The 22,961-nt window shown below is 43.6% G+C and overlaps 1 protein-coding gene across 1 annotated transcript in view; it reads right to left on the bottom strand.

Moving 5' to 3' along the window:
• CHCHD3 (coiled-coil-helix-coiled-coil-helix domain containing 3) overlaps nucleotides 1-22,961 on the bottom strand; it is a 353,394-nt gene that overhangs the window by 55,067 nt on the left and 275,366 nt on the right. Inside the window, exon 6 of the mRNA XM_006861225.1 lies at nucleotides 10,295-10,365. Coding sequence (XP_006861287.1) covers nucleotides 10,295-10,365 — 71 coding nt within the window. The remainder of the gene's footprint in view (nucleotides 1-10,294; nucleotides 10,366-22,961) is intronic.

A 22,961-nucleotide genomic window follows, 5' to 3' on the forward strand; every position in this document is an offset into this window, starting at 1 on the left:
CTAAAAAAAAAAAAAAATGTGGTTCAACCACCAATTGTTTGTAAAATGAGTTTCACCTGTTTGCTATTATATTGTCTTTACAATGTTCTTGCTGTTGTTAATTGCTGTCAAGTTGGTTGCCAATCATAACAACCCTGTATAGTGTTCACGAGGAGCTGTAGGTGGGTTTGAACCTCTGACCCTGCAATTCAAACTGACCTTGTGGTCCAGTGCTTATCCTACAGTGTCACATCAAGACTCCTTACAATGTTTACCATGTCCTGAACATATTTTACATCTGTCTGATGCTTGCTGATATTCACAATGTTTGAAAAACAATTGATGTGTATATAAATCCTGGCAACACCTCTCCTCCGGCTACTCCTGCTGTTGCTACGATGATGACGGCAGCAGTGGTCCAAGTTGCACTTGAGTCGTTCTGCCTCATGCAACCTTGTGTATGTGTGTGTGTGTGTGTCAGAATAGCACTGAGCTCCATGGGCTTTCCTGAGGCACCTCCGGGTAGGTGCGAATGTTCAGTCTTTCCGAGAGCAGTCGGAGAGTATTAAATATTTGCATGTGCTGGGAACTTTCTCTAGGCCTGCTGCAATCCAAAGACATCCTATTTCCAGGCTGAGCTCCTAGCAGGGTTTGCACAGCACCATGCCCAATATGCTCCTTGGATCTATTTCTTTATGTCCATCTCCATGGCTGAACTGGGAACTCCCTGAGGGTTAAGAGCTCTAAGGTTGGTTTGACAGCATCGATTTTGTTTAGAAACAAACGGAAATTTCGCTTGTAGTGACTATTTTCGTAACTTGAATGGAATTCCATAGTCGCTAAATCTAACATATACTGAGCATCTACTACATGTCAGACTTGTGCTTTTTCAGTAAGCACAGTAAATGACATTCTTTAATATACCATTGTGTTTCAGGAATTACCTCTAAACTACATAATGTGTCTCTGCCACCTTCTTAAATCTCCTCTCTGACATTAACTGCGAATGCAGCTCTTCCTCTGACCTGCTATTACTGAATGAAACACCAGTTCAAATCTCACCAGGTAAAGAGCACAGTCCCCCAGAAGTGAAGTTTGTCCAAGACTTGGCACACTAGCTGGGAGCCTGTTATTCTGACCTGCTGGCTACAAACGCAAGACTTCCACTGGTATGGGAAGGAGTCACAAGGAGGATTGCTACCAGTGGCTAAAAAATCAGTGGACCCATAAAACCTCCAAAGCCCTGATGAGACAGATACAGAACCTTCTTGTCAGGCAGACAGGATGTGGGAAACATGTGGATCTCAGCGGGGTTGTTAGCCTTCTCTCCTATTCAGCTACCTAGTGGGTTTTGTTAACTCTCAGTTATCTCAAGTTACCTATCAACTTCCCCCTTAACCAGTTTTTGGCACAGTTGCAAAACATTGTGGAATGCCCCGCCCACCAACATGGCACCACTAGGACAGATGTGGTTCTTGAACTAGGATCCTGACGAAAAGGCAGCACGGGAAAAGTCACAAGGAAACAGCACATGAAAATGAAGATGCGCAAACAAGAGAGGCCCCGCCCTTTTCTGAAATCTGTTAGAAGTGCCTCTAAAGATTGTTGTTAAGTGCCGTGAGTCGGTTCTGACCCATAGCGACCCTGTACAGGGTTTCCGAGGCTGGAAATCTTTACAGGAGCAGAAAGCCTCATCTTTCTCCCGCGGAACAGCTGGTAGTTTCAAACTGCTGACCCTGGGGTTAGCAGCCCGATTCGTAACCACTACACTACTAGAGATTAGCTCCCATCTATAAAACCCACCCAGACTGTGAGTGTGAGGAGATACTGCTGTCTGTGGCCGGTGTGTGGTACAGCTCCCCTGAAGGTATATCCAGACTGTAACAGAACTCTTTAATACTACATTTCATGAGTTACTAGTCTTCCATAACCTGACCCAGCAACACCACTACCACCTTGAGATCCCTAAATTGCTAGAAGGACTCACAGAACTCAAGAAAGCCAAATACTTACAATTACACAGCTTTGTTATAGCAGAAAGGATGCCAGTGACGAGAGAGACACTGGAAGCACTCTGGGAGAATCTCCCATGTGGAGCTTCCAAGTCTGAAAGAACATGGCGCCCTCCTGAGCATCCAAGTCCTTCCCCAACAAGGAAGTACGCCTGAGCCTTCACGTCCATAGATTCTTAACGCAATGATTGACTGAACCACCAATCAGTGCCCAAGTAGCCCAAATCCCTCTCTAGCTCTTCCCTCTGTGGTGGGCTCAGTGGGCCCCCACCCATCCAGAGTCAACTCGTTAGCATAAACTCTCAGGTAGGTGTGGTTTAGAGTCCTTCCATTAAGGACAAAGACTTATCATTGGGGAAATTCCAAAGGTTTAGATGTGATCTCCCAGGAACCAGGGATAAATATCAAATCCTTCAGGGATGGGTAATTGTAGACCCCTTGGGAGAACACAAAGGGAATGATTTATTAGGAAACATGATTTTCATTAAGATGCGCTAAATAACATGGTCTGAGGATCCTACACTAGGAAGTAACCATAGTAAGTAAAAGACTGTAGCTGTATTTAACAGATAATGACAAAAGGTGCTAAAGGTGAAAAGCAGCTGACAATGAGTGTTTCAGGTGGCTTGGGGGAAAAAAGCAATTTCTCTGGAATAAAAGCTACATGTTAAACAATGCTGGAGTTTCTCTGTGATTTTTTTTTTTTCCTTCTCAGTGATTTAGGTTTTATAGCTAAAATTTTATAGCTATTGTGGGAAAAAAAGTTCTTGCAGGAAAATAAACAGCATCACAAATTCTCGATTTCAAAATCCCCTAATTCCCATTGAAATAATGGTATGTAGTATTATTTTAAAATAACTACAGTTCAGTGGATTACTTATAGAGCTCTTCTACCCACAGTCCTTGCCACTCCCTCCAAACAACTTTTTCCTGATGGGTCTGGGTAAGAAGAGGTGGGAGAGAATGCTGACAGGATGATAGGATTCCATTGTGATTGTTAGCAGTTAACTGTGGTTGCAAAAACTTGGGACTGTAGCATGAGTTTAAAATGAGCCATTCCAAAAACAGGATGGAGGATCTCACTGTCATTAAGAAGAAAGAGCCCAGAGTGGACCCCAAGATCCCTGTGTATTGAAACTCCTTGACCCAGGAAGAGAAAGCTATGACACCAAGGAGTACCACCACCAACAGCACTAAGAGCCAGAGCACAACAGAGCAGCGGACCTGCCAATTCACAGAGCAAGTAAAATGGAGTGATTTAGGGCAAAAGGCTTGCAGAGGGCGTGTCTCCAGGCACTTGGTTGAGGGAACTAGGTTGGCTATCCACAGAGCTAGAGCTGAGTGTCTTCAGGGTGAGGCTGATGACGGAATGGTATGCTCTGTGGGCAGTTCTCAGCAGTCCTGAAAGAGTTTAGAAGCACTGTCCTGAGCAGGGCAGTAACCATGCCAAGGGGCTAAGGGCCAGAGAGGGACTTGCCTGTGAATACGACAGAGGAAAGGTGGCCTGACTGGAAGAACTATGCCCTGAACACTTCTCACGCCAGGAACTGTATTGTTAACCTGTCAGCGTCTCTAGTTCGTCCCATAATTGTGAGTTTAGGGTCTCTGTGACCATTGCAATGGATTATCGAACCCAGCTGAAAAGTAGTGAGGGAGGGTTGGTGTCATTTTCAGCAATAACTTGACTATTAGAGACCCAACTATCACATTATAGTATAACTTTAGATTTTTTTAAAAAAACTTCACTATAAAATTTTGTTTGCCACAAACTTGCAGACAGTACCCATTTGACCTAGTTTGGATGGCTTGATGATCACAACTCGACTAGAGGAAGATAAAGAAATTTGACACAATTTACAAGTGTAAATTGCTACAATTTGATGAACTTGATCTTGACTGATAGATGTAATAGCTCAAAATACCAAAAGGGAAGGAGTCCACAAATCAAGGATCAAGCCTATCCCCTGTGTACACAGGGTTGATAGGGACAGGCAACTTAGACATTGGCTACCTAAAATGAGGAGAGGGGAGGGCTTAAAGGCACGAAGTGACTGGCTTACAAGTTTTCAAGAGCAGTTTCGTTTCAGAGAGAGTGAGGAGGTAGAATCCCCACTGAACAGTTTTCATCTTGTCTAGATGATTCTAGTAAAAGGAGATGGGGACAGGATTCTTTTGATTCAGTAGTGAGTAACTGTTATCATGACTAATTGCGGGACAGTCACAAATGTAAAGGTAGAAGTTGCATAACAAAAAGGGGGGGAGTAGTTAACCTTACATTCCAGGAACTGAGGACCCTAGGAACATCAAGAGGGAAGAGCATGAGTGGAATACGTATTCTAACCAGAGAAGAGGTGACAGTAGAGACGGACACATAAGTGTTGCTAATGGAGAACTAGAACAACTGAGGGCTCTAGACTCATGGAAAGAGAAAGGCTGCGTGTATGCAGGCGGGCAGGGGGCTGGTTTGCAAAATATGCCTTATGTTTGTTTAAATGATTATATATTCCTGCATGTTTGGTGAACATAAAAAAAAATGGAGGGAATAGAGGTAAACAGCATTAACCGATGGTGCATGGAGGGGATTATAATCATTGTAATGAAACAAAATGTAATTGGTTAAGGGCAAAAGCAATGTTCCGCTATGTAAAGTAGCACTCAATTCACAATAAACGCTTTAAAGAATAATAATTCTGCTTGCCTCTTGGTCTTCTCTGATGAGCTCTAAGTTCCATGCTGAGAGCCCTGGTGGAACAGTGGTTAAAGCACTTGGCAGTGAACCAAAAGGTCAGAGGTTTGAACCCATCAGCCGCTCCGTGGGAGAAAGATGTTACAATCCATTTCTGTAAGGAGTCCACTCTTAGAAACCCTATGGGGCAGGTCCACCCTGTCCAGCAGGTCCGCTACGAGTAAGAACACACTTCACTGTAAGGGGTACGGCCTTACCTGTCTTCCTCTAACTGAATACTCAGAACTTAACAGAGTGCATGCCACATAGGAGCTCTATGAATGGATGAAATGATGGCAAAATCAGAAGAAAACAACCATCTAAGGTATTTTAATGGACTACTGCCAAAACTACATGCTGAGGGGCTGAAGTGTGAGTCAGTATCTGTTGTTGTTGTTAAGTACCATGGAGTCAGTTCCGATTCACAGTGACCCTGCACAGGGTTTCCAAGGCTGTAAATCTTTACAGGAGCCGAATGTCTCATCTTTCTCCCGTGGAACGGTTAGTAGTTTCGAACTGGCGACCTTGATGTTAGCAGCCCGATTCTTAACCACTATGCTACCAGAGCTCCTTGAGTTAGTATATAAGCTCCCTAAAACTACTACACCAGCCTCAGTGTGACTGCTGCTAGCCCAGTGCAGTCTCAGATGCTCTTAGCTTTCTATTTATAAGGATTTTGCGTGGTCTCCTATCAGGTGTACAATTTTGCCCTTGAGTTGGCAATTTAAAAACTTCCATCTCCTGTACTCTAGATGGATATTACAACCATCAAGTAAAATTCACTACATAGTCTTCAAAGTCCTTCAAGAGCTTGTTGCCTAAGAGGACTGCTGAGCTCAGGTTCAAGGTTGTTGGAAGTCTACAGGGTGATACTTTCAGGTCCTAACTGATCACATAGACAGGAGCCAGTGGAGTAATTTGGCCAGGTAAGGAAGCTCTGGTGTGCAAGAATACAGAGTACAGGCTTGCCCAAGACTGAAGGCTTGCGGTGATCTGAGAAGGTCAAGTTTCTAAGGAGAAATAAGGTTACCATTAAGTAATCTCTGTGCCTTCAGACGGCTGGCATCTCCTATAGCCAGGGGCCTGTTACTTCTTAGATGTGAAGTTGGTGAACTAACTGGAAACTAAAATATGACCTGCTGGCAAGCTCAGTCTATCAAGTAATAGCTGGGGGAGAGAAATTACACAAGGTGGCTTCAAAAAGTTTGTAGCAAGTTGGAATTAACAGACAATGGACGTTTTCTATGAAGTTCCCTTGAATAAGTTACTCTCCAAGGAGCTCTGGTAGCATAATGGTTATGAATCAGGATGCGAACCTCAAGGTCAGCAGTTCGAAATTACCAGCTGTTCCACGGGTGAAAGATTAGACTTTCTGCTCCTGTAAAGATTTACAGGCTCGGAAACCCTGTACAGGGTCACTATGAGTCAGAATCGACTCCACGGCACATAACCACCACCACCAAGCAACCAGTTTTTGTTTTGTTTATTAACTTTTTATTGTGAATTGACTGAAGGTTTACAGAGCAGATCATGTTTATAAACCATATACTTTGCTTCACGACATGGTTGCAATCCCCTCCAGGTACCAACACTTAGCAGTATTCACCTCTATTCACTTCATCTATTGCATTTCTCCCTGTGTCTCCCACAAACTTCATCTTTCCTCTGCTAACCTCCCTCCTGTTGTATGCCCTGTCACCCATGTTAACAACCTTCTAGCCATGATTAATTTTCCCTCCCCCGCCCCCACTGTAACCATCATAGATTGCTTCTTTTATCAAGACAATCTTGGGTTTTTTTTAACCTTTTTACAACATATAATGTTTGTTCTTTCGTGATTGACTAATTTCACTCAGCATAATGTCCTTAAGATACAACCATGTTATGAGGTGTTTCACAGATCCATCATCAGTCTTCAACCTTTTATAGCATGCCATTGTGTGTTTGTACCAAAGTTTAACCATTCTTCTGTTGATGGGAATTTAGGCTGTCTCCATCTTTTTGATGTCTGTTTCAGACAGCATTTTGAAGGATCCTGTTTTCTAATCCATTCTGCTTTCTCTGTCTCTTGACTGGTGTACTGAATCCATTTAAAGTCAGTGTGATTATCAACAGATATGAATTGATTGTAGTCATTGTGTGTGTGTGTGTGTGTGTGTGTGTGTGTGTGTGCGCGCGCGCGCGCAGTGCTGCTGGATTCTTTGTTCCATGGGATTTTCTACACTGAGTTCATGTTGTTTGTGGGTTTTCTTGACATTTTCATTCCTGCTGGGGTTTTTTGTTACTAAATCTTTCTGATTTTCCCTCTTTTTTATTTTGATGTGCAGGCATATTATTTTTCTTTGAGGTTACCCTATAATCGATTTCCCTGCTTAAAACAACCTGTTTGATCTTGAAATCCACTTGACTTCCTTGCCATTTAGAAGTTGAGTACCTACACTATTCCTGCTTTTGCTTTGTAGCTAGCTGATTTCATTATACATTGGTATCTCTGGTTCCCTATTTTCAGCCTTGTAGGTTTGTTTTACTTTAAATACTTCTATATCTGGATTGAGTTCTGGATGGTGGTGTCATGTATGAGAATCTCAGGGTATTGTCTGCTGTTGAGTTGGTTCTGACCCACAGCAACCCTGTATAGGGTTTCCAAGGAGCAACTGGTGACCTTGAACCACCGACCTTACAGTTCAGATGGAATTTGCAGTCCAGCGCATTAACCCACAGCACTACACCAGGACTCCTAGACCCTCTGTGGGCAAAGCCAAATTCCTTACTACAGATTAGCCAGGTGAGAACTGGATCCTCTATAGAAGAGGATCTTTATAGAACCAGAGGGTAATGCCGCGGAGGCTCTGTGTAAGCCTAGATCACTTTTAGAAGCGAAATCACCATTTATTCCACGCTCTGCATGGCCTTGCATTCTCCAGAAGCATCTCTCTATAAAATCCAGTTTCCTCCTGTTTTTTGATTTGCTAAGCTCCTATTTCTGATTCTGTTTTGAAACTCTTATATGTATGAGTTGGCCTGCTAATATCACAGCCAGCGGTTCCATGGGAGAAAGGTGAGGGTTTCTGCTCCCGTAAAGATTTACAGCCTCGGCCACCCTATACAGATGCGCTGAGTCAGAACCGACTCCACAGCACGTAACCACCACCACCACCACCACACAAACCATAGTAATTCATATCAGATCTCTCTTCAATGCCTTTCTTGTGTTGCCGTCTCTTTCTTTTGCAGAGAACCCCCACCTAGTCTTCTTTCTTCTATTCCACACCTCACACCACACAATGCATCCACTGTCACATGATTAAATCTACCAGAGTCCTCACTTGGTCAAAGAATGCCCAATGACCTCCTAGTAAATCAAGACCAAACTTCTTAGACCTGTGGCCAATGTCCCTGTTTACCTTCCCAGCTTCATCGCGTACCATACTCTAGGTTTTGTCACCAACTGACGTGCAGCACAATTTCCTTCTGAATACCTTCCACCTACTCAATGTTCTTCTGCAAGCCTCACCTAAAATCTGCCTTCTTTATGATGACTCCATAGGTCATTCTCACCAGAATTGATCTTCTTTGACTGGCCTTAAATTTTTAGTTATCATCTTACATCACAGAAATGCCAAGATCAAAGGTTCTCATACTTAAGGGGAAACATAACCATAAAAACTTAGCAACAACAAAAAAGGAGACTTCTTTAAAAATCATACCTATAATCAATTCTTAATTTAGATAAAGAGCTCACATTCACTTAAAACATTTTAACAACGTTTTATTGTGAATTGGGGGTAAGTTTACAGAGCTGATGAGTTTTCCGTGCAACAATTTATACACATTTTGTTTCATCTCGCTGATTGAAGTCCTCACACTGTAATGATCGCTCATCCCTCTTCCTCCCTACATTTCCTGCTGCCATTTTCCCTTCTTTCCTAACTCTTCTGAACTTTGTCCCTGTGTAAACGCTGTCCTTGTGCTCTCAAATGGTTGATTGTTGTTGTAGTTAGGTGCCATCGAGCCGGTACCGACCCATAGCGACCTTATACACAGCAGAACAAAACACTGCCCGGTCCTGGGCCAACCTCACAATTGTTGCCATGCTTGAGCCCACTGATGCTGCCACTTGGCCAATCCATCTCGCTGGGGGTCTTCCTTTTTTTTCCGGACCCTTCACCTTACCAAACATGATATCCTTCTCCAGCGACTGGTCCCTCCTTAGTATCTCATTAATGTAACTGTTCTCCTTACAAGTCTGTCTACTGTTGGCCTGGGAGAACTGGTGCGTTGCTGCAGGATAATGCACTGGCCACAAGGTCAGTTTTAACTACAAGGCCAGTGGTTCAAACCTACCAGCCACTCCTCTGAAACCGTATACGGGGTCGCTATGGGTCAGAACTGACTCAACATCGTTTCACAACAACAACACTGGCTGAAAACTGCACCATGGGGGTGAGCTGATTTCCAGACCTGAAGTGTGATTAAGTGTCAAGGAGTCCCACCAGTCTCTGCTTGACCAGCGAGCCTGGTGGTTTTTATGTATTTTTATAAAATGATTTCTCACATTGACTTTGAAGGGTGAGTTACAGAGCCAGTTCTTAGAGGGTCTCTATCCCCCAACAGGAAGCAGGAGAAAATTCATGTAAGAATACTGGAAGGTTTTTGTTTGTTTAAATATACCTCAAGCCATCCTTAGGAAAACCTTTCTTTTTTTCTCTAAACCAACATTAAAATAACATTACTATCTATTACCACATAGCCTGTACGATAGCAGAAAGTAATGACTCCACCTTAGGGTGCAATCATTTTATCAAATGCTTATAAACATGCACAAGGAAGGAGGTCAGAACCCCATGCAATCTTTCAACTAAAGCTGTCACAACAGCTTTCTTTGCTTCAGTAATTTGCACATGTGTTACTAACAGGGGTAACACAATGGCACCATTTATACACTCCAGAAAATTCTGAATGATGTTTCCTTACCTAATGTGAGAACTGTCAGTGGGAGGAAAATCCAGGGCCAGGGGTCAGACACTTTGATCCATCAATTACAGAACATTCATTTAAACATCCCAAGGATTAATGGAGGTAACAATTTAATATCGCCTTCATAATCTGGGGCAAGGTGAAGTCTGCTTTAAATGCTTTTAAGGAACTTGCAAAGAAACCAAGACGGCTTAAGCATGGCTAGGTGGAGACCCAAATCTGGACATGCGCGTCGCGTTATTATGTGAAAGTGAATGGTTTCTACGTTTCCATTGTTAGAGGTAGCAATTTAACACCATCTTCAATGTCACGGGCATCCTATCTTCCATGTTATTCCACATGCAAATGCTGACTTGCCATCATCTTTCATTCCCCTCCCTGCATACAACAGATTACAATGCAGCCAGCTCTTAAGAAAGACCCTTGCCTTGGATGTGAATTCTAAGTACAGCTGAACACAAGGTTCCACTTTTCTACCCCAACACATTTCCCAGTATTCCAGAATGCTCCATCACAAACTATCCTCGGGTCAAAAACCAAGAAAAGTGTACTTTTATCTCACCAAAACCAGTAAATAAGGACAATACTGTCACAAACTTACTTGAACTTTCCTTCCACCTCTTCGGCAGCTTTCTGATATTGCTCGGTGGTCACTTTGTAGAATTCTGAGCTCTGGAAAAAGAAAGAGACAGTTTTCACAACCTGGGAGGACTAGACTACACTGTGTGCAAGACATACAACTTCAACAAACGGACTCTTGTTTGGATCACTCAAGCAGTAGTGGCCCTGGACTATTTATGAAAATGTATGTTAAAAAAAATCATTTATATACTAGTACAGTTACTGGCATGCAGGCTATAATTACAAATGAAGCTCTCATAGTTACAATTCATCATTCTTTGATCCTTTGGAAACTGCTTCCAATAAACCAGGGGGCTTCCAAATTTGTAGAAAACATGGAATGAAAAGATAATGGCTTTTCTCCATAAACTTTTTGACACCCTTTCCTATATATTTGAAATATTGTTTACTTTTCCCTCATTTGGAATCAAAGAATGCTTGAGCTCAAATAATGAAATTCACACCCATCATTTACATTTGCCTGCTACTCCATCAGGGTTCCAACTCCATACCAAAGGATCACTTTGACGCAAAATTTCTGCCTTCAAGATGGATATTTTATGGAATAGAATTTGCCATCCACCAAGCTGGCCATCCATGTGACCACAAGTGCACTGATTGATAACAAACTAATTAGTATAATAAGCAGAAATTTTAGCTATTAAAAAACAGACGCCTCTACTATGACACGAATGGATACAAAAGTGACATTAACCAAGTTACAATGGTAAATAAAAGCCTTTTCTGGGTGGCAAACTTACAATGCATCTTGACTGGCTATTTTAAAACCTGTTTTACCGCGAGGGCGGGGTGGGGGTGGAAGTCAGGGTCCTCAAGGATCCCATGAGCCCTCAGCCTCTAATGAAACATCCTGCAGAATGTGCTGCTCCACTAAAGGAACAACAGCAGAACCCATCACACAATGCAGTGGTCTATTGTGAACCCTAACCCCCAATCACCCAGGCTCCACATGCATGGCCTGGGGTGGTTGATTTTTCAATACACCATTGTTGGTTGGAAAGAAGATGAAAATGAAATCCTCTTCACACCAGTGCCCCCTTCTGCATTTAACCATCTGTGTTGGCCAATGACAGTCACATCCAGGATCCTGGGATGTAGATAAAATCAATAGGTATGTGATTAGACAGGCTCAGGGTGGCCGCGGCTCTGGACGGGTCACTATTTGAGGTGATGAATGGCTCTCCATCAACCCCGAGTCTCCTACCATGCTAACGTTTACTATAATCTTATTTGGGCTGCGATTTATCTTTCTTGAACCTGATCAATAAAGATGAATAGAATAGTTGTAAAGGATCGAATGTCATTTTTTATCATTTTCAAGCATGAAGGTGCATTTCTGACATGAAGAGAATATTCTAAGTGGACTGCTTCTGCATTTTTTGTTTTTGTTTTTAATTTGCAATTTGAGCAACCCACTGCTGCAGTCTCTGTGCAGAGAGGTTTTCATTCATCTCAGATACCTGAACTTTGGGTTTATGTAACAACTGCCTGTCAATTTCACGTGTGAGATTTACTTTCCTTTAAAATATATACCAGTCCACAGAATGTTTGGTTTACAGCTTTTCTGTGAACCTTTGTAACAGAAAGGCCAGCAAATAGGACTCTTGGTGTGGGGCTGTGGGTTAATGCACCGGATTGCATAGTCGTTTTGAACCACAAGATATATGGTGACTCAAGCTCATCAGCTGCTCCTCAGAAACCCTATACAGGTCGTTATGAGTTGGAACCGACTTGATGACACTTAACAACAATCTATCACTAACACGAATAAAAACAATTCTCCAAATGACTATGATGAAAACTGTTTAAAGGGCATCACATGCCCTTAGTCATTAACATGCCGGCAAACAAGTAGCTTCACAATGAATACTTTTCACTCACTTTAGCCACTGAAGTGACAGTGTTTGGGTAGAGACAGAGCCAGGTGGTAAGATCTTGCCTTTGGTTCTCTTTTGGGACCTTGTAGTAATACTTCCAACACCACTCATCCCTTCTTCCTACCCAATTTAATTAACAAATTCTTAACCTATAAAATATGGATGATAATACTAGCCCTGCTTAGCTACAATAAAGTTGTAGAAATCAAATACAATAATGAGAGTAAGTCAACATGTATTACCACAAAGTCATAGACACCTGGATTAAACACATGTATCAAAATCTGAAGTTACTGTTTTTGTCATATCCTCCATCTAGGTCTCCACACTTCTGAAGGTAGTGTTGTCATCTCTCTATTAACAACAACAACAACAACTGTCCTCTAAGGAGCTCTGGTAGCCTAGTGGTTACGAATCGGGCTGCTAACCTCAAGGTCGGCAGTTCAAAACTACCAGTGGTTCCACAGAAGAAACATGAGGCTTTCTGCTCCCGTAAAGATTTACAGCCTCGGAAACCCTGTGCAGGGTCACTATGAGTCGGAACCGACTCCACGGTACTTAACAACAACTATATATATATATATATTGCCTTCAACAAGAGGGCACTGAAGAACATCACCTATGAGATGATTTTCAACACTAAGGACAACTGAATGGCTGAAATCATGACAGATCGACACAGTGGCAAGAGGAGGGGCTTTGCTTTAGTGACCTTTGATGAGCATGACTCTGTAGACAAGACTGTCACTACTGTGAATAATGCAACTCTGAAGTAGGCAAAGCCCTGTCAAGAGATGGCCTCCAGCCAAAGAAGTGGACGTGCTTCTGGAAGCTTCAGTGGTGGCCGTGGAGGTTTTGGTGCGAATGACAACTAGTTCATGGAGGAAACGTCAGTGGATGAAGTGGCTCTGGTGGCAGCTCTGGTGGTGGTGGGGACAGTTGTAATGGATTTTCGTAATGATGGTGGTTATGGTGGTGGGCAGGGTTATGGAAACGAGGACAGTGGCTATGGCAGGAGGAAGCTATGACAACGAGGTGGCTTTGGTGGTGGTGGTTGTGAACCACTGAGATGGTTCTGACTCATAGTGACCCTGTGTAGGGTTTCCAAGGCTGTAAATCTTTAAAGGAGCAGAAAGTCTCCTCTTTCTCCTGTGGAGCAACTGATAGATTCGAACTACTGACCTCGTGGTTAGCAATCCAGCTCATCATCCACTACACAATTGTACCTCCTCATTTCTTCCATTTGCTTTAGCATCTCTACACTGGAAAGCAAGTTTCATAGTCTCTCCTGACATCCATTTTGGTCTTTTCCTCCTCTCGTCTTATTAAAGACCTTTTGCTTTCTTCCTGTATGATGTCCTTGATGTCACCCCACAACTCTTCTGATCTTTGGTCTTTAGTGTCTATACATCAAATCCATTCTTCGGATAATCTCTAAATTCAGGTGGGGTATGCTCAACGTCCTAGTTTGGTTCTTGTGGACTTGTTTACATTTTCTTCAGCTTCAGCCTGAACTTGCATATGTTCCATGGTTTTCACTGGCCTGGTTTTGGCTGATGATATGGAGCTTTTTCACAGATGTAGTCAATTTGATTACTGTGTATTCCATCTGGTGAGGTCCATGTGGATAGTTGTCTTTTATGTTGTTTAAAAAAAGTATTTGCAATGAAGAAGTCACTGGTCTTGCAGAATTCTATCATGTGATCTCCAGCATCATTTCTATCACCAAGGCCATATTTCCCAACTCATGACCCTTCCTCTTTGTTTCCAATTTTTGCATTCCAATCACCAGTAATTATCAGTACATTTTGATTGCATGTTTGATCAACACGAGCATACCAGTATCCTAATTTTATACATGTGAGGTGAATTCCTTCAAGAAACATACATACCCAGATGGCTGCTCCTCTTCCCAGTTCCTTGGGGCATGGTGTTGGGTTGCAATAATGGCCACAATCCTGTATCTTCTCAGTCCCTGTGACCCTTTGCAAAAGGACATTGCAGCTTCTCTCATGAGAAGGGATGGCTCCACTCCCACCACTTCCCCCTGGGTCACCCTTGTGAGTCCCTTTAGCCAACAAGAGTAAATACAGGTGACCGACCATATGACAACGCTGCACGCTGCCATGCTGATAACCCAAGCTAGCCTGCTGGAGGAGAGACCAAAGGCCATCCCACCACCAGTCAAACTTCCACCCCTAGCTTCAGACACAGGAGCAAAAGCCGCACCATCAAGACCACGAGAATTGCCCTGTAGACACCAGCACACACTGCGCCTGCAGAACTGAGAGAAGAATGAATGGATGGTGGACGTTTGAAGCCACTAAAGTTGGGGTAGTTTGCTGCATTAGCAAAAGCTAAGTGACTCGTGTCCCTGTCAGTGAATGTGCGGTAAATAACAAAAATCCTCACCACTGGACCAATAAACAACATTCTTATCAACGGAGAAAAGATTGAAGTTGTCAAGGACTTCATTCCTCTTGGATCAACTATCAACACTCATGGAAGCAGCAGTCAAGAAATCAAACGATGTCTTGCATTAGGAAAATCTGCTGCACAAGACCTTTTTAAAGTGTTGAAGAACAAAGATGTCAGCTTGAGGACTAAGGTGCGCCTGACCCAAGCCATGGTATTTTCAATAACCTCCTATGCATGCGAAAGCTGGACACTGAATAAGGAAGACCACAGAAGAATTGATGCTTTTGACTTATGGTGTTGGAGGAGAATAGTGAAAGTGCCATGGACTGCCAAAAGAACCAAAAGATCTGTTTTGGAAGAAGTGCAACCAGAGTGCTCCTTGGAGGCCAAGATGGACAAACTTGGTCTCTCATAATTCAGACATATCGTCACAAGGGATCAGTCGCTGGAGAAGGATATCATGTTTGTTAAGGTGGAGGGGCAGAGAAAAAGAGAGAGATCCCCAACGAGATGGACTGGCCACATGGCAGCATTGACGGACTCATGCATGGCAACAGTAGTGAGGTTGGCTCAGGATCGGGCAATGCTTTGTTCTGCTGTGCATAAGGTCACTATGGGTCGGTACCGACTTGATGGCACCTAACAACAACAAGCTCTTGTCAGTTCTTTTTCTAGATGCTTCATGTGGAGATTTGGGCACGACTGTATTACACAGAGCAGAAGCACTATTTAACTTGGGGTCCGCTAACACCCCCACTGACTCTGCTGATGTTTAGCACAGAGGCTGAAGGGAAGGGGGATGTTTGACCTGGGATGCCAGAAAGCAGACTGACCAGAGGAATGGCTCTCCTCTGTCTAAGCTCATTTAGCACCACCTCTAACACCTGAGGCTCTCTCACTCCTGCCATCCAACCCCAAACATGCTTCAGGTGCATTCTCTGGTTAGTCAGTCCCAGGTCTGCTGTGGTTGGCCGCTGTCGAGTTAACTGGGACTTATGGCAAACCCATGAAAAATGGAACAAAACAGAGCCGGGTCCCGTGCCATCCGCACGATTGGAAACAGACTGGACCACTGTGATCCAAAAAGGGTCTTCACTGGCTGGTTTTTGGCAGTAGTTTGCCAGGCCTTTCTTCCTAACTCCATCTCAGTCTGTAAGCTCTGTGGAAACCAGTTCCACGTGATAGCAACATGCACCCCTCCACTGAGGGAGTGGGTATGGCTATGCAGGAAGTATACTGGCGGGAAATCAAACCCACGTAGGAGGCAAGAATCCTTCCAGTGAGCCACTAGCCCTAATTCCAGGCCTGTCACGTATAGTCAAATCCCAGGGAAACCCCTCCTGTTGGCAGTGCCAGGAAGCACATTCCTTTGATTAAGGAGCTAGATTTCAAACAGGTGTATTTACAATGTCTGCCCTAACACTCGCCCAGGTACCATGTCGTGATATGCAACCTGCTACATGTAGTTCGTACAGTTTCCTCAGGATGAGAACTAAGCAGGTCATGCGGAGACGCCAGGTCATGCGACATGAACTGCAGTGTGGGTACAATGCCGGGCCGGGGAACTCCAAAGAACTCAATCTACTAAAGGGCACCGGGGGGTGGGGTGGGGGTGGGTGGCCGGGAAGTGTTCCTGTCTCTCACAGAATGACACAGGATCAGGAAAGTTTGCAGGGCAGATCATCAGTTTTACATTCAACAATTCATATAACTTGTTTCATTACAGTGATTATAATCCCCTTCATGGACAATGTAACAGTATTTCTCTCTATTCACTTTAGCTCTTTTTTTTTTTTAAACACTCAGGTATATATAATAATTTATACCACTAAAGGACACATACTGCAAGTCTGCCTCCTGGCTGCTAACTCTTATTTCCTCTCTTCCCATGAATCTAGAGTCCTCAGCTGCTCCCTCACTCCATGTTCCCATCTCTGCCTCCATCTCTGGTGTTGCTGCTTCTCTGGATAAAGTTTTTCATTCCGCTGTGCTCTTCTCCCTTGATGGTCCTAGGGTCTTCTGTTTCTGGACTGTAAGATTAACCACTCCCCTGTTTTTGTTACAAAACTTCTACCTTTACAATTGTGACAGTCGCAATTAGTCATGATAACCATTACTCATTACTGAATCATAAGAATCTTATCCATATCTCTTTTCACCAGACCCATCTACAAGAGATGAAAACTATTCAGTGGGAACTCTTTCTTTCCCCACACACTATGAAAGTAAACTCCCCCTTAAAACTGTGTAAACCAGTCACTTTGTGCCTTTATCGCCCTCTCATTTTAGGTAGCCAATGTCTGAGTTGCCCATCTCCAATAACCAACTTCTTATCACAATGATCCTAAGAGCTGTAGAATTGGTTTTAAAAAGATCACAGACGGTTCAAACTTGGTTTATCCAGCAACAGTTCAAGGATGTCTCCAGAAAGCCCTTGTAGTAAACACCCTGACGCTACTTTTGAGTTTTGCCTTTGTGGCGACCCTGGGGCATTTCAAAAGACTGTAGCAGGTAAGCAAATGGAAGGAATCGGGGAAAAGCAGCCGTGGAATAGCTGGTCTCTGAATCACCTTCCGCTCGAGGCACTTCTGTGGCACTTCTGTGGCACTGTGGGATAAAGCACTGGACTGCAAGGCTGGTTTGAACCACAAGGTCAGAGGTTCAAACTCACTAGCCACTACTTGAAAACCCTATGCAGTATCACTATGACTCAGAACCCACTCGATGGAACTTAACAAACAGTAGGGTACTTCTTAAGCACATGGCCCCATTCCATTGTCTCTCCAACTCTCTCCTTTTATCCCTTGCCTCTCCCTCCCCGCTTCCACTAGATAGGAAAATCAAAGCTAGTATCCAAATAGCCTGCACACGGTCAACAGTGGTCAAAATCCACAGTCTATCAGATCCAGTGTTCTGTTTCTAAAAGCTGCACCGTAGAAATGAGAGTCTCACTCGCTTTTTAACATCTAAAACGATGACCTGATCTTTCATGGTGATTGTGAGAAACAACGGGACAATGGGAGTTCAGTGCTTGGCAGAGAGCCTGGCACAAGGCAGGTGTTCAATGAAATCGCTTCATCCAACAGACCCCGGATCACCCAACAAAAAACAAAGACCCAAAGAATGATCAAGCAGATGGATTCAAATGGCATCAGTAAGTTTCCAACACTCAGTATTGGTCTTCGTTTTGTGTAAACAATAAACTCAAAAGTCTACGCATGCATCCTGAGTATCCCTAGATCTCTACCAATAAGCATCTGAGGACACCCAAACTTGTATCTTTGTTCTTCTCAGCCGTAGTTTTTCAAATCCCCATTACGTCATCAGTAATTAATGATTACTTTAGCAGTTTCAAATGAATCCGAAATCCTTACTATGAAGTTCTGTAGTAAAGACAAATTATTACTTGTGGACAAGACTAGAGTGAACCAGTGGCTACCCTAATACTCCTGGCTCTTCTTCCTCCTTAGATGGCCCCAGCTCTTAGATGGACAGACTAGTGGAAGCCAGACTGAAAGACGACAATCCCAGCTTTCCTCTGGGTAGGTGAGGCGTAAGCAGAATCGTTAGGTAGGGATTTCCAAGGTTGTTTCAGAGTTGCTGCAGGGAGCCACACTTTGGCCAACAGAGCATCTTTTCAGTCCTTTGGCCTTTTCTCTTTCTTCTAGTCAGCACTGGAGGTGTGATGGCTGGTGTTCCAGCAGCTATCTTGGAACATGAGGGGAGCCTTGTGTTCACTCTGGAGTGGAAAGATATGTGTCCTGCCCCTAATGGCACGTGAAGCCCCCTCAGCAGTCCTGGATTGCCCCACTCTAGACTTCTACTGGAGCCCTGGAATCCTGGTGTGGCACTGAAGGATCAGCACTGGACTCCAAACTACAAGGTTGGTGGTTCAAACCCACTAGTCGCTCCTTGGAAACCCTATAACGGGTTGCTATGAGCTGGAATCAACTTGACATCACTTTAACAACAACAGACTTCTATTTGAGCCCTGCTGTATGTCTGTAGGATAAGCACTGGACTACAAGGCTGGTTTGAACACAAGGTCAGAAGTTCAAACTCACCAGCTGCTCCTCAGAAACCCTACACAGAGTTGCTATGAGTCGGAATTGACTTGATGGCCCTTAACAACAACAGATTTCTAATCAATGAGAAAAAAAGCAGGACTTCTTTCTAACCCTGCCCATTATTTATTAGATTGTTATGATACACACAAATAAGTCAGGACCAGACCTTCTGTAAGGCGGACTCGCTTGTTTCTGTGAACTTTACAAACTGCTGACACACAGGAGGGAGCCCCTCCCTCTTTCTCCTTCCACTTGTCTGGAATCTCCGTTTCCTTCAGCCCTCACCATTCCAACAGCAGGAAGACTGAAACCAGGATAAAAGGAAGTCTGATTCCAGCAGCAAATCCTCTAACCTCTAGGAAGCCACATGTCATGAAAGCCCCAGTGTTTCCTGGGTAAACTGGCAAAAACATGAAATTGTTTGGGTCCTTACCCTTTCATTTCTCCTCTCATGAAGACAGAGAACTCTTTTCAGAGCTCCTAGCATCTGGCGTTTCCTGCTTTATTCCCGCCGTGTTGGAAACCTCACTAATGACCCTCAGTTGTTATCTATTTCCTTGATTACATTTTCTAATTAGAATAGGACTCGTGCAGGTACTGCCAGCCCAGTGGTTACTTAAGCACAGCATCAGTCACCTACTTCGTGCCTTAGTTTCTTCTTCTGGGTGATTTAAATAAACTGCATCCTGGGAGCAGGTGTCCCTCTAGCCTCACAGTCTATTCCAACTCATCGTGACCCTGTAGGTCAAAGGTCAACTGCTCCTTAGGGTCTGAGACAGTAAAATCCTATGGGAGCAGACAGCCTCATCTTTCTCTCTTGGAACAGCTGATGGGTTTGAACACCTGATCTTGTGGTTAGCAGCCCAATGCTTAGCCCACAATGCTACCAGGTATTCTAAGTCTCCTTTCACTTGGTCGAGTTTTCATTCCACAAATGTAGAAGGTTGGTTCCAGACACTGGCTCTGGGGGTCAGAATGGCGAGCACGGCAGTGGCTGGTCCTGCATGGGGCTTCATGGGGGAGGCAGCCATATATTTAAAAATCACACAAATAAAATGTATAGCTGGGGAGGAAGCACAGTGCTACTGGATCACTCTGTGGACGTTTTGTTTCTAGGATGTGAATTTTTTTTTTTTTTTTTTTAATAAGTCTCCAAAACCCCCTATTTTTCTGAGGAACCTAACTACCCTCCATTTTTAAAAGTTCCTTTTAATTTCCCCAGCTTTTCTTGTCAGAGAATTCAAGCCTCATCTCAGAGTTTTTCCTACTTGTAAAACTTCATTCTGACCCTACTAGGAACAAGGAGATCTAACTTGCCCTGATATGGAAAGAAGTCCAAGAAGTAAGAAAATGAGAGAGCTGCAAAGTAATCGGAAGGGTAGATTTTATAAACAGATAAAGCTAAAAACATACACACAAAGCTAGAATGTTCTGGAAGGAACCACTGTTGTCCCTGGGAAGAAGAAATGAAGAGGAGATGTGCTGTTCCTTCTTTCTATTTAATAACCATCTGAATCAACTTAGGTTTGATCATGGCTTGTATATCATCTTTATAAGAAAGCCAGTGATGTCTTAGTTTCCAGAAGACATTATACCTAAGTCCTTATCATGCAATGCTATTGTTGTTATGTGCCATGGAGTCGGTTCCGACTCACAGCGACCCTGTGTGGTGTTTCCAAGGAGCAGCTAGCGAGTTTGAACTGCCGACCTTGTGCTTCAAAAGCCACCTTGTGGTCCAGTACTTCATCCTACTTACTTAGATACTCTGGTGTGGCACCGCAACCTAAGCACTGGACTGCTAACTGCAAGGTCAGTGGTTCAAATCTATTAGCTACTTCTTAGAAGCTGTATGCAGGGTCACTATGAGTCGGAACCAACTTGACAGCACTAAACAACAACATCTAGGCAACATCTGGAAAGACACTCTGATTCCTTCCTGTCCAACAGTTCCCATGTACCTGGAGCTTACCATTGAGATTTCCCACAGACGCTAAATATGAGGTAGCCTTTTTTCTCACCATTATTCCTGTCCACAATAATGCCAAGGCACTGTGGTAAATCTGTCTACTGCTTGTCGCTCTTCTGTCTGCGGTAGCATAAGACACCCATTCGCCACTCGCCTCTCAGTCTTCTCTATGACACACAGAGACTTGCGCTGACGCCGTTGTGTCTCACGCTTTTCTCTACAACGGTGACGCAAAGCGATTTCAGAGTCATCACGAGGGTCATCCTGAGAATTCATTGCGATGTCGAGCAGTTCTTCAATCACTTCCTGCTCCCAATGCTTGGACCTCTCATTGTCTCGCAGGCATGGCAGGTGGAACTGTCCCTCTTCAGGTTGTGCATCTTCCTTAGGAAGTGCACAGTGAGGTGACACTCTGCACACATTTAACAGCACACCCTGGCATGGTTTCAGACAGACGCCCACACCTCACGGACTGGCCCTTCATGCTAGCCTGGCTTGTCACCCTCCCGTCACCTTCCATGGACAGGAGTCTGTCAATCTCTCTAATACACACTGACTCACACACCTGCACACACAGAGTCCTCCTGAAAACCTGAGAAGAAAACTGGAGAGGACGCTTCTTACCCTAGCTCCTTGATCATCTTTTGTTCAGTCCTGTCACCATCCACAATTTCCTACAAATAAGCTGAAGGATTGGCAACGGATACTCATGCTCTCTTACTACTAGTTTACTTCTAGTTTACTAGTTTACTTCTTTCCCATCCCTGAAGAGCCATCCTAAAGTGCATTTGTTCAAAAGGCACTTAGTGTTGAAGAGTCAGCCTGGACATGGCCTAGTGGGGTCAAAGGGTGAAGACACCTTCAAGTGGGGGAAGAGGCATAAAAAGTAACCGACCACATCACTCACAGACACCGGCCTTCATACTGACAATCCTTTGAGTCTTCAAAAGCCCAGAGTGCAAACACCATGGGAGACACTGAGCTTTGCCACCCAGTCTACCTAGCGCCATCAAAGTCAATTCTGACTGGAAGTGAGCCTACAGGACTGAGAAGGACTGCCCCATACGGTCTCCATGGCAGTCAGCTTTATGGAAACAGATTGCCACTTCTTATTCCTGCAGAGCAGCTAGTGGATTTGAACTACCAACCTTGCAGTTAGCAGCTGAGGCCATAATTACTGTACCAGCAAAGCCACCCAACCAAGCACTCCTCAACTTGGAGGATCCATACGATTGGCTGAAAATACGATCACAGGAACACTTTTTGATGGTAGAAACGACAACATAAAATGCAAAGATTCCTACAGGTAATTAGAAGACTTCTTAGAACACGCTGAGCTAATGTACTAATACCTTTAACTTACTACTGGAGTCCCTGGGTGGCATAAATGGTTAACATGTTCGCTGCTAATCAAAAGGCTGGTGGTTCCAGTCCCACCACAGGCACCTCAGAAAAAGGCCTGCTGATTTACTTCTGAAATTTCAGCCATCAAAAACCATGGAGAGTACATGAGAAACTAACCTAACCACATACAGCCAAATGATTTTCAACAAAGTGCCTAAGCATATTGCATGGGGAAGAGACAGTGTCTAACAAATGGTGCTGGCAGAACTGGAAAGTGATATATGTAAAAGACTGAAACAAGACCTTTGCCTCACGCCTATACAAAAACAAACTCAGCATGGGTTAAAGATCTAAATGTGAATCCCAAAAGTATGAAGGTCATCAATGAAAAAATAGGGACAAATGTGAGGGCACTAATTCAGGGTATACACAGACTACCACATATTTTGAAAACCACACAAACAAAAATAGACAAAATAGATGAGTGGGACATACTAAAAATTAAAAACTTATGTGCATCAAAAGACTTTACCAAAAGAGTAAAAAGGGAACCCAGAGAATGGGAAAAAATGTTTTGCAACGACACATCAGACAAGGAACTCATTTCCAAAATATATAGGAAACTACAACACCTCTACAAGAAAAAGACAAATAACCCAATTAAAAAATGGGCACAGGACATGAACAGACACTTCACCAAGGAAGAGATCCATGCAGACAACAAACATATGAAGAAATGTTCATGATCACTAGCCATTAGAGAGATGCAAATCAAAACAATAATAAGATATCATCTCACACCAGCAATAACAGCAAAGATCAAAAAAGCAGAGGACAACAAAAGCTAGCGAGGATGCAGAAAGACTGGGACCCTCCTATATTGTTGGTGGGGATGGAAAATGGTCCAACAACTCTGGAAAGCAATATGGCGCTTCCTCAGAAGGTGGCAAATAG

Source organism: Chrysochloris asiatica, unplaced genomic scaffold, assembly GCF_000296735.1.
Source record: "Chrysochloris asiatica unplaced genomic scaffold, ChrAsi1.0 scaffold00041, whole genome shotgun sequence".
Lineage (NCBI taxonomy): Eukaryota > Metazoa > Chordata > Mammalia > Afrosoricida > Chrysochloridae > Chrysochloris > Chrysochloris asiatica.